The following is an 18,717-nucleotide window of genomic DNA, read 5'->3' on the forward strand; positions in this document are numbered from 1 at the left end:
CTGTTTGTACGAGATGACTGAAGAAAATCGATAAAAGCCGCTTGTTGAAGCGCACATCGTCATCTCCACCGCAAATCTAATCGGGCGAGGAGGACGCAACCAGTGCGCCGTCAAAATGTGTCCGTGTTACGCAAATTCAACAATTCAATCGGCCCTGTTCAGAGCCAACAAATGTGTTTTAAAGAGTTGATTGTGTAATATTCCCTAATGTGTTTACCACATACTTGCTATAATCTCTTAATTCATCTCATAGCATCATACAATAATTGATTTATTACGAATAATTGACAATACGGCAATTTGAGGATGTTTCCGAGGACGCTGCTGCTGTGCCGTTGAGATGCAATTTATTTTCTATTTGCCAGCTTTGGTTCCCCTTCTTTCCCCACGTAATGAAAGATTTTAAATTTTGACGTTAACTACGTATTACGGCAATATACTGGGTGTCAATTGAAAATCTATAATGTTGCGACCGTTACGATATTTAGTTTGAACTAAAGGAAGGCTGCAACTATGACAATCGACTTAAATTCAAATGCAGAAAATCACTTGGCGTAGTTAACGTCATGCGGTCGTGTCTTGTACACAACCCCCTCTGATTTTTTTACCGGTCAGCAAAAATTAAAAATTTTAGCACCCAGAAATAGTATGTAAAACAGTAAACCTAAATCAATGTAATCATAATAATCAAATTCATGAAAATTTATTAACGTTTGGAGGTCATTCGGAACTTTTCATGAAAATATCGAGTTAGAGAGGTAAACTTATTTGGGAAACTGAAACAGAAATCATCGAGTTAGGGAACATCGAGTTGGAGAAGTATCGACTTACAGAGGTATCAAAGCATGCTAGATTGAAGGGACCGCGCATTCCATCAAATTAGGGGAAATATCGAGATACAGAATATCGAGTAAGGGAGAGATGACTGTAATATGTCATTTAGTATGGGAGGTTCCATGACATTTTTGAACAGCCTACTTGATGGCAAGACAAAGTTTGCCGGGACCACTAGTAAACATATAAAGATTGCATGGGATTTTTTCGAAATACTTTTCGAAAAATATTTGGTAAAACTGCAAATGTAATACTTGCACGAAATGGTGGAAAAATCCTAAAAAAAATTAGTAGATGAAAAACAGAATTTAGTACTATACTATTTAATTCCACTAGAGATTGTATCCTTTGACAGATACGCGTATTTCGACCTCAACTGTAAGGCCGTCTTCAGTATCGTGTACTAGACTCGACTTGAAGAAAACCATCGTATGCACACATTTTATATCAAAACTAATTCCCTACCCATTTTTTTTCCTAGTTAACTTTCTTCTTTTTTTCGGAAGTTAACTGCGTTCCTGCTCCGATTATAGAACCCATTCAAGATTTCGTAGTTAACCGTTCGACGCAGCAGTTCACAGTAGAGCAATTGACACACCTCAACAAGGATTTAGGATATGCGGTGACTACGAAGCCTGACGTGGAGAAAATCATCGTAGACATGGAAACAGCAATCATCCAAAACGTACCAATTAAGGACCAGAACACCACGAGGAACATCATAGCAAGGCCATTACAACAGGATAACGAAGCAGAGCAGACAAGGAATAGACGAGGATCGTGAAAGAACTCCAGGATAAACCAGTGTTCTACATCAAGGCGGATAAAAGCAACGCAGTAGTCATCATGGACAAGACGGATTACGACGAACAAATTGCGAAAAAGATCAACGAAGGCCCCTACCGACATTTGAGAGTGGATCCACTACCCGGACTCATCAAGCTCACGGACAAAACCCTGAAGGACTGCAAGACGATTATTGGCGAGGCTCGTTTGAAAGAGTCAAACCCCATTCTTCCACGGATTAAAGGACTACCGAAGATTCACAAACCAGGAAAGGAAATGCGAGAAATCATCGCGGCCGACGGATCCCCCACTTATAAACTGGCGAAATGGTTAATCGAGGAATTCCAGAGTATGCCGAATCCATTCCACACTAGGTCAGTTAAAAACACCCAGGAGTTATCCCAGAAACTATTAGAGTCAGGACACATCGAGGATGACGAGATGATGGTTTCTTTCGACGAAGCGGCTCTTTTCCCCAGCGTTCCAGTGAAGGATTCCCTAAATCTTCTCGAGGACTGGTTACTACCCCAAAGGACGGGTGCAGCATGGAAAGGAAAGGTCAGGACATACATGAGGTTGGCAAGATTGTACATGGACGAAAACTACTTTCAATTTCGAGGAAATTTCTACAGACAGATGAAAGGAGCCCCCATGGAAACCCTCTCTCCCCGTTTTTGTGCGAACTATTCATGGCGAATTTTGAAGAAAATTTAAAGAAACAAGAAGTATTACCGAATAAATGGTGGAGATATGTCGACATTTTCAGCGTTATTAAACGGAACGATCTGGCTAAAATTTTGGATACAATCAACAGCGTACACAAGGATATCAAGTTCACCCACGAGGAGGAGAAGGATGGAAAACTACCATTTTTGGATCTACTTGTCACCAGGGAAGAAAGTTCATCTTACAACTTCGAAATCTACAGGAAGCCTACAAACACCCAGCGAGTTATCCCTTACACATCGAATCATTCGTTCCAGCATAAGATGGCAGCGTTTCACTACATGATCCACAGGATGCAGACTCTACCTCTCAGTGAAGACGGAAAGACCAAGGAACTGGAATATATCTATGAGACGGCAAGGATCAACGGATACAAGGAAAGGACGATTGAAGCCATCATCGACAAAAAGGAAAGACAGCAAATTCGGAATGCTTTGACGACACTAACCCCTATCACCGAACCCATGAAGAGAGTCTCCATCCCATACGACGTACACATCAGCAAACAGCTCCGCCCAAAGCTAAGGAATTTCGGAATCGATTTGGTATTTTCCAGCAGAGACAACCAACTTAGGACTTCGTTAGGCTCTACCAAGGATCCGGTAAACACACTAAACAAGGCTGGTGTTTACAAAATCAGCTGTTCCCACTGCAGCAAGGTCTACGTTGGTCAAACAAAGCGGTCTCTCGAGGTTAGATTCAAGGAACACTTAGCGGAAATAGGAAAAGCTCAGAAGACGATAGACAAGGGGATGACATACGATTTCAAATCTAAGGTGGCAGAACATATCTTTTCAGAAGGACATACAATTACGACGGCCGATATCAAAATTTTGAGAAATGTTTCTTCTCCTTGGAAACTGGATGTGGCGGAGAGTCTGGAAATTTGCAAACAGGTACCTACGACGCTACTCAACAGAGACAACGGCAACGGCAATACATGGCTATTCAACTTGGTACCTACTAATCGTTCCCGTGATGTACCTTTCAGCATTTAAAGTTTCAACAAAAGAGGGATGGAATGTACCTAAAAGATCATACATTTTAAGTTTATAAAAAAAATGGATAGGGAATTAGTTTTAATATAAAATGTGTGCATACGATGGTTTTCTTCAAATCGAGTCTAGTACACGACACTGAAGACGGCCTTACAGTTGAGGTCGAAATACGCGTATTTCGGATACGCGCAAAGGATACAAACTCTAGTGAAATTAAATGGTATAGTACTAAATTAGGTTTTTTATCTACTTATAGGTATATATATAAGCTCGAAGATTTATTAACTAAAATATAGATTTGTTCGAAGAACCCCTTAAGAAGTTTTGGATTTATGGGAAGGAAACAGTTTTGGATTTATGGGAGGAAACGTTATTAAATTCTTGAAGGAATCCACATGCACAGGTGAACGAATTCTTGCATGGTTTTAAGCTATTGTTTTCAATAACTCTGGTGTGGATTTCTCCGGTAGAAATTCTGTAGAAATCTTTTGAAGATCTCCTAGATAGACAACTGGAGAATTTGGTGGAAAGATTAGTGGAAAATATATTTTGGAAATTCTACGATAATTTTGGAGAAAAAAAAGTCTGTTGCATAAACTGCAATTCTTTGAAATTTGGAAAAAATATCAAATCCTGCTGAAATTATTGGAGATAGTAGCTTTGGTGTTTTCAAGGATTTTTTGGAGCAAATTCTGGAGATATTCTTCTAAGCATCCTTTGAATAATCGCTGTGTGAGTTTATGGAAGAATTGGTAGAGAAATCTCTAGAAGAATTTCTGGAGAGATCCCTGTAGGAGAAGGTATTTAAAAAAAATCACAAATTATTCCTGAAGCTTTTCCTCGGGGAATCTGAAACGAATTTTTTTAAGAGGCTTTCGAACCCGTTAAAGTGTCTGAAGGTTTATTGGAGCCTTACAGTTTTGCATCGGGATTCATTGCAAGCAGAATAAGGAAAAAGAGACTGCATATACCATTTTGGTTAAAATAGATACTTAATGGTCTCCATCAAAAATAGAGATTTTTTACAGACATGCATTTAAAAGATACAAAGTATCTAAAAAGTATCTACTACACTATCGGATCAAGTTTTTTATTATTATTATTTAGTTTGTATTACATCAATTAATTTGATAAAACCTCGTTAACGATGTTACGCCAATTTACTCGGTCCATGGCTGTGTCTCTCCAACTTCGATTTTGGCCCACGTTCTCCAGATCTTGTTGCACCTGATCAAGCCACCTCGCTCGCTGTGCTCCTCGCCTTCTTGTGCCAACCGGATTCGACGCGAACACCATCTTTGCAGGATTGTTGTCCGGTAGTCTTGCAACATGCCCTGCCCAGCGCACCCTTCCGGCTTTCGCAACCTTCTGGATACTGGGTTCACCGAAGAGCCTAGCGAGCTCGTGGTTCATTCCCCGCCGCCACACACCGTTTTCCTGTACTCCGCCAAAGATCGTCCTAAGCACCCTTCGTTCGAACACTCCAAGTGCTTGCAGGTCCTCTTCCAGCATGGTCCATGCTTCATGTCCATAGAGGACCACCGGTCTTATAAGCGTTTTGTACATGGTACATTTGGTGCGAGCGTGAATCTTTCTCGACCGCATCTTCTTCTGGAGCCCATAGTAGGCGCGACTTCCACTGATGATGCGTCTCCGTATTTCACGACTAACGTTGTTATCAGCCGTTAACAAGGATCCGAGGTAGACGAACTCATCAACCACCTCAAAAGTATCCCCGTCTATCGTAACACTGCTTCCCAGTCGGGCTCTGTCGCGCTCGGTTCCGCCTATCAGCATGTACTTTGTTTTTGACGCATTCACCATCAGGCCGACTTTTGTCGCTTCACGTTTCAGGCGGGTGTACAGGTCTGCCACCGTTCCAAATGTTCTGCCGACAATATCCATATCATCCGCGAAGCAAACAAATTGGCTGGATCTTGTGAAAATCGTACCTCGGTTATTAAACCCGGCTCTCCGCATGACACCTTCTAGCGCGATGTTGAACAGCAGGCACGAAAGTCCATCACCCTGTCGAAGTCCCCGGCGGGATTCGAACGAACTGGAATGTTCACCCGAAATCTTCACGCTATTCTGCACACCGTCCATCGTTGCTCTTATTAGTCTTGTGAGCTTCCCGGGAAAGCTGTACTCGTCCATGATTTTCCATAGCTCTTCGCGGTCGATGCTATCATAAGCCGCTTTCAAATCGATGAACAAGTGATGCGTTGGGACTTGGTATTCACGGCATTTCTGGAGGATTTGCCGTACAGTGAAGATTTGGTCCGTTGTCGAGCGGCCGTTGATGAAACCAGCTTGATAACTTCCCACAAACTCATTTGTTATTGGTGATAGACGACGGAAGATAATCTGGGATAGCACTTTGTAGGCGGCATTCAGGATAGTGATCGCACGATAGTTTTCACATTCCAGTTTGTCGCCCTTCTTGTAGATGGGGCATATGACCCCTTGCTTCCACTCCTCCGGCAGCTGTTCTGTTTCCCAGATTCTGACAATCAGCCGGTGCAGACAGGCTGCCAACCTCTCCGGGCCCATTTTGATGAGTTCAGCTCCAATACCATCCTTACCAGCGGCCTTGTTATTCTTGAGCTGGTTGATGGCATCCTTAACTTCCCTCAATGTGGGGGCAGGTTGGTTTCCTTCATCCACCGTGCTGACGTAGCCACTTCCTCCGCTGTCGTGACCCTCGGCGCCTGTGTTCTCCGTGCCATTCAGGTGTTCATCGTAGTGCTGCCTCCACCTTTCAATCACCTCACGTCCGTCCGTCAAGATGCTTCCGTCCTTATCCCTACACATTTCGGCTCGCGGCACGAAGCCTTTTCGGGATGCGTTAAGCTTCTCGTAGAACTTTCGCGTTTCTTGTGAACGATGCAGCTGTTCCATTTCTTCACATTCTGCTTCTTCCAGGCGGCGCTTTTTGTCCCGGAATAGGCGGGTATGCTGCTTACGTTTTCTTTTATATCGCTCCACGTTTTGTCGCGTTCCTTGCTGCAGCATTGCAGCCCGCGCTGCATCCTTCTCCTCCAAAACCTGCCTGCATACATCGTCGAACCAATCGTCACATGTCCTCCTTTACACGTACCCGACGATGCTCTCGGCTGCGTTGTTGATGGCTGCTTTTATGTTGCTCCAGCAGTCCTTAAGAGGGGCTTCGTCAAGCTCGCCCTCTTCCGGCAACGCTACCTCGAGATGCTGCGCGTATGCGGCAGCGACGTTCGGTTGGGCCAGTCGCGCTAGGTTATACCGAGGCGGGCGTCGATACCGTACATTGTTAATGACGGATAGTTTTTGGCGCAGTTTCACCATCACCAGGTAGTGGTCGGAGTCAATGTTAGCGCCACGATAGGTTCTGACGTCGGTAATATCGGAGAAGTGCCGTCCATCGATCAAAACGTGGTCGATTTGTGATTCCGTCTGCAGTGGTGATCTCCAGGTGTATCGATACGGGAGGCTGTGCTGGAAGTAGGTGCTACGAATGGCCATGTTCTTGGAGGCGGCAAAATCCATCAGTCGCAGGCCGTTCTCGTTCGTCAGCCGGTGGGCGCTGAACTTTCCAATCGTCGGTCTGAACTCCTCCTCCTGGCCAACCTGAGCGTTTAAGTCTCCTATGATGATCTTGACGTCGTGGCTTGGGCAGCGGTCGTACTCGCGTTCGAGCTGCGCGTAAAATGCGTCCTTGTCATCATCAGTGCTTCCGGAGTGAGGGCTATGCACGTTTATGATGCTGAAATTGAAGAACCGGCCTTTGAGCCTCAACTTGCACATTCTTTCGTTGATCGGCCACCACCCGATCACGCGCCTCTGCATATCACCCATCACTATAAAAGCTGTTCCCAGCTCACGTGTGTTGCCGCAGCTCTGGTAGATGGTATGATTACCTCTAAACGTTCGCACCATCGAACCTGTCCAGCACACCTCCTGCAGCGCTACGATGTCGAAACCGCGGATCTTCAGTACATCGGAGAGTATGCGTGTGCTTCCGATGAAGTTGAGAGATTTGCAGTTCCACGTACCGAGTTTCCAATCGCAGGTCCATTTTCGTCGCTGTGGTCTTTGCCGATTGTTCCGGTCCGTATTCTCTCGTTGACGTTCCTGTGCTGGTGTATTTTTACGGCTGGCTTGCAGGGCCTGACACCAACCCCCTAGATTTCCGGAGGACCATTCCCCCTAAATATTCGGAGGGCCATAGTGCGCAGTTTAGCTTAGAGTCCTTCTCTGGCACTCGGATGATGATTAGCCGCCCCTGACATGGGGAACAGACGCTCAAGGTTTGCAGAAGTAAAAGCAAAAGCAAACCCCCCCTTCCCTGTCAGCATACGACCAAAGTTCCCACCGGGGGTTGGTTACCCGATCTTCCCCAAGGTTACTCGTACCCCGGCCAGTACCACGAGGAGGTAGGGATAGGAGTTGCTGGGCAAGAGGCTAAGGACCACACAATGGGGTCTATTTTATTCCTGTAGGTACGCGAGGTACCAATGGTACGCCATGCCCAGCCATTTACCGTGCCAAGTTTTTTATTATCATTTATATTAATAAAATATGAATATCGTTGATATTTACATCCTTTATATGTCAATTTTATTGAACAAATTTGTCTAAAAAAGACCAAACTGCTTGCCTTCACAACCAGTGAGGTTATTCTAATTTCTTCATCTAGAGAAAGTGTACCAGTTATGGCCATAGTGGTTTCCTATTTGGCCATATGTGACACTTTGATAACTTTCACATTTTCAATCTTTTTGAATGCTTTAACATCAAGAAATATCTTAAACCTAACTACTACAACACACAAAAAAATTCAAAACTTAAAGACATTGAAGTTATCACGTATGACGAAATAGGGAACTACTTTGTCCATAACTGGTACACTTACCCTATTCCTAGGTTATAAATGGATGAACAGCAAACATTATGTGGATTATGAAAAGTTATTTTTTTCTTTGCACCAAAGTAATCCAGGTAATTGCAAAAGTTTTCAGTAGAAACTGAAGATGCTGGAAAAATGTTTCATCGTGCAGAAGCTCCATCAAATATTTCGATGGAATGTCTCCAGCAATTCTACAAAAAAATAATCTTTCAATAAATCGTTTCTTGTATCAACTATTACAGTTTGTTTCCCAGGAATTTCACTATAAAACCTTATCGTGTCTTTCATCCTCCATGAGACTAACTACGACATTGATCGAGTTTGTATGTAAATTGAACATATGATAAATAGTTTTATTTATTTTTCCAGCTTCTGCTGACATTGTCTTTTTTTGTTGATTCGTGGGTAGGATAATCCTTTGACTGACCTACACAGGTGTTTTTGTGCGCAGTACATGTCCTACCTGTCCTACCCACTTCCCGCGTCATTGCCTTTATTATTCTTTTGGGCATAGACAGTGTTGTCAGTCAAATTGTCTGAATTTCGACATTAACTGACAGTTATGTTCGAATTGTTTTCCGGTCATTCGGCCAAATGCCGTTTGTTATTTTAGGTCAAATTGCTCTTATAATTATTGATGGCGCTTGATGATATTCATTTACTATATTTTTCCTTTTTTTAACATAAGCTTTTCTTACGAGTGAAACTGTGACAAGATTGTTGGCATTATTAATTACTCTACACGGTCTAAACGAGACGTGGGCTTCAAATCTTGTTTCTGACATGCTATTCATAGTTTCTCATTATTGTAATTTTTCGGCCAAACGGCTTTTGCTGAATTGATTCTTTCTGCCAAATGGCGTTTGTCCAAATGACCCGGAATTGTTCGAAATAATGGAAACGCAATTGATTCTCACACAAAATGGTCAACAACATACTACAGTTTTGTTTTCTTATAAGCAATTCTGGATAAACGTTTGAAAAGAGCTCAAGAAGTCTTGAAGATTTTTTGCGGAACCGTTACTGTTGACCAAATTTTAGCTTGTCCACACATACCTACCCGACTATTACAGATAAACATTCTCAATCCCAATGTCAATACCAAGCACCTGACACAGGTTCCGCCAGAGACTCTTTGGGATATTTTCGTTTCGTGCCATGTTTCATATAAAGAAGAGAAAACTCGGTACAAACAGATATGGCAATTCCAGGGTTCTTGGCACATGTTCCACAAGGGCCTTTCTGGGGACGTTTCCTTTTCATGTCCAAAACATACCGTGTGACGCCTCAATCTTTGTGGATTCGAAAGAATATGGTCAATAAAGAAAGAATAGATTAAATATCAACAGATTTGGCTACTCCAGATCACCTGACACAGGTTCCGCCAGGGCTTCTTTGGGGACATTTCCGTTTTTTGTCCAAGACATACCGTGCGACGTCTCAATCTTCGTGAATTCGAGAGAACTTGACAATGAACGAAGAATAAACTCAGTAAAACAGGTGTCGCCACTCCAGAGCTCCTGGCACAAGTTCCACATGGGTATCTTTGGGGACATTTTCGTGTATTGTCCAAAACATGCCATGCAACGTCTCAATTTATGTGAATTCGAAAGAACATGTCAATAAAGGAAGAAACAGCTTTATTTCAGCTGATGTGGTCACTCCAAGAACAGGTTCCACCAAGGGTTAACGTCGCAATCTTCGTGAATTCGAAATAATATGTCATTTAATGAAGAATGAATGTCAACCAATAAGGTCACTCCTAAGCACCTGGTACTGGTTTCGCTAAGGCGTCTTAGGGGAAATGTCTGCTTCATGGCCAAAACCTGTTGCTCAACGTCGCAACCTTCGTAAATTCGATAGAACATGTCCATAAATAAGGGCCATGTCGGAGCCGGAGGTCGGTAACGTACACTCCCGTGCAAAAGTTTGGGTTCATCCTCTCAAAAACATACAAAAGTGTTCTGTCCATATCTCTGTGATTACAAATCCAATTCAAACTCTTTAAGCCGCATTCGAAAGGCAAAGAGTTATTCTTACTTCGTATGTATTTTTCCAAAAACATTTTTTTTAATTTTGTATACTAAATTTATACTAAAAAATGTAACATTTTTATAAAAACACACTGAAAAATCATATCTAATTTCCTCAGCATTGGGTCGACCGAAATTTTAAATCAAAGTGTCATTAGAATCGTAATCTTATATTCTTTGAAGAGACCCCACGAAATTTTGGCGGAAAAATCTGGAAAGTATTCCAAATCAATGAAACGGTCAGTCAAGCCATCGGGCAAAAGTTTGGGTTCACCCCTCAGTATGATGCAAATCGTGCTAAAGTTTGGGTTCATCTGAGCCACACGCACATCATTTTTGTCAATATCTCTGCCATTTATGAACCGATTTTAATAGTTTAAAGCTTTTTTGAGTGCAAATAATGGCGCGTACATGATTGGTTTCAGATTTCACAGATTTAAGTAAGTTCAGGTGAACCCAAACTTCACTGTTCATGCTATCTCCATAAAATATATCTGACGTTATGATTCTCTTCGTTAGTTTGTCCTTCTTCAGTTCAAATTTCAAATTGAATAATCCCTGGACGATAGAATGAAAGTGCTCTTTCGAAAGCTGATAGCAGTGGATAGTACTGACAGAATGATGGAAATACAAACGTTGTCCTGCTTGCTCTATTCTTATTAGGGTTGCCCGTCATTGCCTTTAAAAGACAAACCTTATAAAAATTGACCTTTTAAGAATCGCATTGTGGGAATTTAAGCCAAATGTAACAAATATATAAAATGTCTGTATCCACTTATTGACAGAAAATTTAAACTTTGTCTTAAGAACAATCTTTTGAACTTCATACATGCACAAATTACATGGTTAACGATATACTTGTTTTTGCTATTGGAGAATACTATGAGCAATCTTTCAAATAAAACTAGGCACACGTAAAGTAATTCGCCAATTGTTAAACGGTTTAAAACCTCAAGAGAAGTTATACAGTCCATAAGAAAAGCACAAATTGTTCGATATAGTGAAATTAAAGGCCGTTCAGCCTCTGATGAACTACCCTAATCCACGAACGAAAAAAAAAATGTCAAGGCACTACCACTTTCAGCTGCGATTATGGAAAGGTAGATCTTTTTTTACTGTCGACAACAGTCAACGAGAGGAAAAACAAATCTATTAATGTTCCATCGGTTGCAGCAAATGTTTGCTGACCATTTCTGATGCTACAAGCTAAGAGGTTTAGGAGTGTTTTTTTTTTTCACTAGGTACAGAACACAGATGTCAAGCGGGTGAATTAAACGCTTTTCTCGTTCAACCGATGTCATTTTAGATTGGAGCGTATACAGGGTTTTTAAAATGAATTTCTTTGACTGATTAGTGCAATTGCAATAAATACAAATGACAGTATACAGCTAGGTTTAATAAAACGAGTTGCTTGTTGCAGCTACCCACTTAATTGTTTTCTGTTAAATTGCACCTAATGGGGCTTTTCAAGAAATACTTAGGTTTCCTAGTAAGGAGATGGTTTCTGCAATTCTGCATTCACTTTGGCAGGTGATTTTTTTGAAAGCTGAGCTGACATTTTGCCAAAATGTGCTCCATATACAAGTGCATCTCATTGCCGAAAATTTCTTATTAATTATTTCTTTATCATATAACATTTTTGTTTATATTATTAAATTTAATTTACAACCTGCTCTACTCAAACCAACAGAAATGAAAACTAATACGAGGTTTTCAAAACACCATTCATGTTTAAACTTCATACAAAACAGTAACCCGGTAAGTTCCATCAGCCCGCCCATTGTTTTTGATTGTTTTCACAATCTGACATACACATCGCTGGTTTGCAACAAGCTTCGTGTCGAAACACCATTCAGCGGTTACCACATGAAACCATTTGTCAACGGATATGACAAACGATTTCCAAAGAAAACCATACACCGGCACGTTCATCAGGTGGCAAGTCGAGAATGTGAGTTATGGAATTTCATTTTTCGCCTTACTGGGTACCATTTTGCACTTGCAATAGTGTGCAGTTGGCAAAAATATACTTTTGGAAAAAATGAAGCCTTGGACAAACCAGGTTGTGCTTAGGACAAACAAATTTAGAAACTAATATTTGAAAAGTTTTACCCTCTACGTCTTCACCAACAAACATGCCACAAGACAATCACTTGGCCGAATGAGTCAAACTGAAGCAACTCAAAGCTCTAATTGAACCCTAGTTGAATTACTCAGGATGTTCTTTTCAGCGTTTGCCGGAGTAAAACAAAAACATGTGTAAAATATGGTTGCCTATCATGGCATGACATCATTTACTTACATCGTACGGAATGTGAAATTGCTGCACCAGGTTGCACTGTAGAAACATCCGAACCGCCGCACGACAGGTGTCGTCGTCGTCCAGATCAAAATCTGCAAAAAGGTTAATAGAGAAGAAGGAAACGTTGTAGTAGAATGAGAAAAATATATGACTCTTGATTATTCATAGATGTTACAGTGCTTTACTCTTCTTGAACGTTGTTTCAGTTGAATTATTCACCACACAATGCAATAAGTTTCAGTTATCAAGTAATGTTTAGCGACAAAACGTCGAACTACAAAACGTCGAATTCCAAAACGTCGAAAGGACAAAACGTCGTAATATTTGTTCTTTCGGAAGAGAATCATTATTCTAAGAAACCCGAGACCAGGGGTTGCATTATGAGAAAATTGAGAGTATCTCTCACTTATCACTCTATGTAAGAATCATGTTCCGCAAACATATTATGAGAGTCTGTGTATCGTCTACTGCTACAGCTTAAATTATATCGGAGTGCATGATAAATCCTAACAAGCTCAAAACCTATACGGAGGAAAAGAAGTACTCAAAAGTGAGTTCATTCCACTCAATTCGGGGGGTTCGTGCGTTAACCTAATTTTGAGTTGATGGGATAGAAGTTGTTTTCATTTGCAGCCATGCGAAAAAATGCCTACTGGCTAAGTTATTTTTACTCAACCGACATACTAAATAACTCAACTTACAGTACTATACCACTTACTCAAATTTGGGATGACACACAAAGGTTCGGTTTTTGGGTTGTTTTGCTCTTCGCTCTTTGACAACATTAGAAGGAGCGAAATAGGGAGATAAAAATAACTCAAAAATAAATTAAAAAACACCCAAATATGGGTTTTTGTTTTCTCTGTGTTTCAAGCCAGTAAAGTAAAACACCTACCCTCAATGGAAAATTAGCGAGAAAAAGGGGTTTTATCATCGCTTTCTTTTTGGGGATCTCTCTCTCTCTCTCAGCTACTATTTATCGAACATATTACACCTTGTGATTCATTATCAATCATGCATCTATAAACATGCGATGTTTTTCTTCGCTTGCATTGATCACACTTCAAAATCAATTAAGAACGAATACTACAATGCCTGCCTGAGATAATAATTCAATACAAAACCCAAACCTGACCCGAAACCCAAAAAAAAAATACAAAACCCGAAGGAAACCCGAGTTCCAAAAAAAATTGCACAATGCTTACCGAACCGGATATCGGGTTCGAACCCGAAACCCGACCATCTCTAGAATTGAGAATAAATCATTTAACAGTTCGGCATAATTAATAGTCCGTGACTTCCCAGAACGATCGACCGCTAATCAATGCTCAACAAGTTGAGTAGCTTTGAGTCTATAGTAAACGATCTCGACTTATTAAATTTCGATTATTCGTTCTCGCCTTTTTCAGGAGATGCACATACGTATAGACTGTATCTTGATTGTTATTAAAAGCTCACCGTACGATTCTTCTTTCTTCTATTTTTATTAACGATATTGTTACGAATAGTTTCGTACCTTAAATTTGAATACCTATTGCATTGAACATTCATAACAAAGTATTTCATACAGCTGACAGTCAATAGAGATAGAATTGTATGACCAGTGTAGTGGTGTTTATCGCACATTATCGAAGCACTGAAATTGTAAGTGAATGTACTTTTAAGAGATATATGTTTTAATAAATGTGTATTTTAGCTTTTTAGCTGACCAAAGACAATTTATGTGTTGTGTTTCTGCTGTAAGAATCGGTCCGAAGATGATGTTCAACGCCTCCCGCAACAGATATCATAATCGGTGTTCCGTGTATCCTTCAACTGCTATTAAACGATATTATAAATATATATGACCCAAAAAATGCTTTTGGTTGACCAGTGTAGTGTAATCTCATTTTTTTTTTGAACAATTTGTTAGATGGTTTTCTTTACTATCCTACTACAGGTACGGCTTTGAAACTACCAATAATATTTCACCATCCTTTGATACTAGTTCACTCTATTGATTCAACCATTTACGGTAAAATTTTCTTAAATACCATTCTATTATCTCCAGCAAAAAAGTGAAGATTTAGTATTCTAATGAAACTATATTTTTATAAGAGAGAAAAAAAATATGAGCTTAAAATGTGTTTGAAATTGTTGTAAAATTAACAAATCGTTATGGTATCGTTATGGTAATTTTATGTAACAATCACATTTTTTTCAAACATATACGCATACTGACTGGTCTACAATTATTTTAAGCGTTTTCTCCAGATGTTTCAATCGGTTTTCTAAAAAAAAAAAAACTGTTCAAAAAGTTGAATAAAACCATAGAAAAATACAATTTAATTGCAGCTGTGATGCGAGATTTTAAGATGTACCAAGTGACTTAAAGGTGAATTTTTACGTAATAAAATATGACCGTCAGTGAGGTCTTCACAACTTTGTTATTTATGTATCAATTCTGAAGCTATTAGCATCAATTTTTTTTAAATTGAATTTATGAAAGATTTGTAGAACATTAAAGTTGACAAAAATGAATACCAATCTTAGTGAAAAGTAGTTTCCTCCATATGTTTCATCATTTTACTAAAAAAATCATCTTTGTTCGAACATAACTTCACGAATACTCAACCGATTCCAAATCTTTTTTCATATTTATGGAGAAAATTGACTAGATTTAAACCAAAGACCTCCATGTCCCTTGCAGTTGCCCAAAATTTTATGGATCATACGGTAATCTAGAATGCCGTAAAAAGTGTACTGCGATCTGTCAAACTTAGGTACCTATTGCACTACCGAGGGACCAAATGCAGTACTAGAAGTGGTACCCAATCTGAGCCTGAGTAGGACGGACCTGTTCAAACTGTGTATACAGAACCTTGAAATTTAAAAAATATTTCGACATAGGGTCGGTGTTCCCTTAGTGGACGGTCCCCTATAGTCGCACTAGTGTTTTTTTACGGCCGTTTCGCTGGTAATCGTAGCAAAATAATTTTTGACATGAAGATCAGTAGCTCTTTATCTAAGAACCATTGACACACAGCTCGATTTTGTTCAACAAATGATCGAAATAAATAGTTTTGCTTAAAATTTTAGCTCCCTTGCACCTATAGTTAACCTATTGTTCCTATAGTAGCACTACTAAGAGAAACTATTTTGTTATTAAACAAAATAGTTGATAAATTAGGAACTTTTTTACATCAATCGAACGCTTTTGATCCACACTTCAAAGGAATAATATAAAAGTTTTGTAAAAATAAGGTTTTGATTTGTGTTTTGCCTATTCCGTGAGGCTAGTGCTACTATAGGAACAGAAATTAGGAATAGTGCTACTATAGGCACATGTGTTCCTATAGTGGCACAAGCGATAATAAATACAAAAACATGAGTTTTCGTATATTTCATAATTTTTCCACAAAGCCAAGATAAAAAGCTTCCAGATGATCTAAAAATAATTCCGCAGGCTTTATTTTTCGATTTTATACGAATATTTGTTCTTAGCTATGTGGCTATTGGTACATCGACCCTAATTAAATTAAAAAAAAACTAACCACATACTTGATTTGTAATAAAAAAAACTTTTTTCATCATTTTTTTAGCCGGACGTTACATATTTATTATTGAGCTGAAATTTATAAAACATTATGTTGAAAGTACAAGTTCAATTATATATCAGAATATTTTTGTTCTAGAACTTATGCAAAGTTATTACGAATACCTTTTCAAGGTTTAAAAAATGAGAAAAACTGGTTTTAGCTTAAGTATTAACGTTTAACTCTCAAAAATAAAAAAAATGTATTTATATTGAAATCTATGTTTTTGGACGGATTTTCTTAAGCAATTAAATAAAAAACATATTGTATTTAATGTTTTGCATACATAGTTGAAAACACCTTAATTAGCTTCAAATATACATTGAAAGCTATAAAATAGAGCCTCAAAATTTATTAGTAAACAATCATGTTATGAAGACATCATTGAAGGTAATATTTTATAACTTGAAAATTCATCTTCAAGTCGCTTGCACCAAATCTAAATATTTTTAGCTCAAACTTTGAGGTTTCTTTTTTATGTGATTTGAATTAAGACGAGCACACGAATTTTTGGTTTTAAGAACTTACGAAAAGTAAGCTACACCCTAATGTCCACTTTATAAAATGAGCAGTCTTCAGAATACCGTAAACCGATTCACGGTTCTGTTAGTGGATATTTGGGACAATGTCTTGTTGGCCGATCGAAGGACTTGTTTCAATGAAAGTGTGACAGTGCATGTATTAGATATTCGAATTAGTCGCGAAGGAGAGGGGGACGGGGATCTGGAAATTCCAAGAAATGATGGACGTCATATTTGAACCTTCCACTAGAAAGGGGAGGCAGTATGAAGAGAGGGAGAGTACTCTTATATTGACACACCCCCTCTCTTTGTACCCCTCTCCCCTTTATAGGGGAAGATTCAAATATGACGTCCATTGTTTTTCTGAACTTCTAGACCAGGAAGGGGCCTGCCCAACCTTTTTGAATCGCGGGTCACATTCCCAAAAAAAATATAGCGTGGCGGGCCACAACATTTCAAATTCTTCTGGAAAATATACGAGATAATTGTTTTTAAACATAATACTAAGGATTCAGTAAGAATGTATTATAATCTTGTGAAGGAGTTGTATTATGATCTTGTGAAGGAGTTGTATTCAAGATTATGTCAGTATTTTGTCCAACAATCGTTGAACATCCTGAACTAAATTTCTTATAAGCATCATGTTGAAGATGTTATAAGAATCTTACTCAGAATTTTCTCATCAGTTTTGTAATATTATGCTAAGGGTTGTGTAAGAATCCTGCGTGACATTTTGCAAAAATCTAACTCAAAATCTGTATTCTAAAATCCTGTTATGGAATCTGCGATATATTTGTCCAGGATATGAAACCGACTAAGAATTCGGTCAGAAATCCATACAGGATTATGTGGAAACACTGTCAAGAATTTGGTGAAAATTTTGGTTCTGCTCATGGATTGGTGAGAATTTTATCTAAGTTTTCTGTAAAATTAATGTACAGGATTTTGTAAGAATCGTGCTTTTGCGGTGAAATTGAGTATAACTTATACACCCTTTTCACATCATATTTTATTTGAGTGTGATTGAAGTTCAGAGTCCCCCATCAAATAATTAAGAAAATTATAGCATAGTGTTGTTGAAATCCTAATTAAGTTATTTAAGTTTTCAAAGAGTATGATTTCTCATTATGAACCTCAAATTGATTCTCGTAAGCTAAATAAAGACAATGTAGGTTTATATGGAAATTACTATGGTAAAATTTTGAGAAATGTTCCAAACACGCTAGTACTGTAATGTAAGTAGAAACTTGTTAACCTCTATTGAAAACTCATTCTTCAAACTTTGATGAAGGATGTTGCTGAAGAAACGAATCCCTTTTGAGCAAATTTTGTTTGGGATTTTTGTACATGTTTGCAGGGTTTTAATCCCATATTAAGCTAAATAATAGCAAACAAACTCATGAATATCTCTTCTGCTATCTGTCAGATTGAATATCTCTCTTCAGCAAATTTCTTTATTATGGATTGAAGAATGAGTTTTCAATTTGGGATAATAAGTTTGTACTTACATTACAGCACTAGCATGTTTGGAACATATCTCGAAATTTCTTCATAGTAATTTCCATATTAACCTACATTGTCTTTGGGCCACCTATAAATCATCACCTAGAAAGATAAACATTTTACAGAACACTATTTTTATGGCAAGGATGATAATGATCATATGGGAGATTGAATTCTCAAACATTTTTAAATATTGAACCGCCCTGCTGATACATGCACTGTCACACTTTCATTAACCCCCTCCTCCCCCAAATAATAGACGTCATTTTAGGATGACCCCTAACATCAATGATTTAGAGATATTCTTTTACAGTTCAAATACATCACAGCGAGCGTAAACCGCAAATTGCACCTGCGCGATAAGAAATGTTTAACAAAATCGCACATAATTTTTGATCAAAAAAACATACATTTCTCATCATCATTTTTAATTTCGTGTAAAACTAGCTCAGCTTTCCAATGGTGCAAAAACTATTAAAATCGGTGGTTGCGAACACTATGAAAAATTTTTTTTTTCCGATAAAGTACTATATGGTGGCCAAATCAAATATGGC

The 18,717-nt window shown here is 38.9% G+C and overlaps 1 protein-coding gene across 8 annotated transcripts in view; it reads right to left on the reverse strand.

The window, feature by feature from the left end:
• Window positions 1-18,717, reverse strand: part of LOC23687451 (cGMP-specific 3',5'-cyclic phosphodiesterase) — a 311,454-nt gene that overhangs the window by 46,123 nt on the left and 246,614 nt on the right. For all 8 annotated transcript variants that reach the window (XM_021837702.1, XM_021837701.1, XM_021837705.1 and 5 more), the window contains one exon: window positions 12,565-12,656. In XM_021837702.1, coding sequence (XP_021693394.1) covers window positions 12,565-12,656 — 92 coding nt within the window. The remainder of the gene's footprint in view (window positions 1-12,564; window positions 12,657-18,717) is intronic.

Source organism: Aedes aegypti, chromosome 1 (genome assembly GCF_002204515.2).
Source record: "Aedes aegypti strain LVP_AGWG chromosome 1, AaegL5.0 Primary Assembly, whole genome shotgun sequence".
In the NCBI taxonomy this organism is placed as follows: Eukaryota; Metazoa; Arthropoda; class Insecta; order Diptera; family Culicidae; genus Aedes; species Aedes aegypti.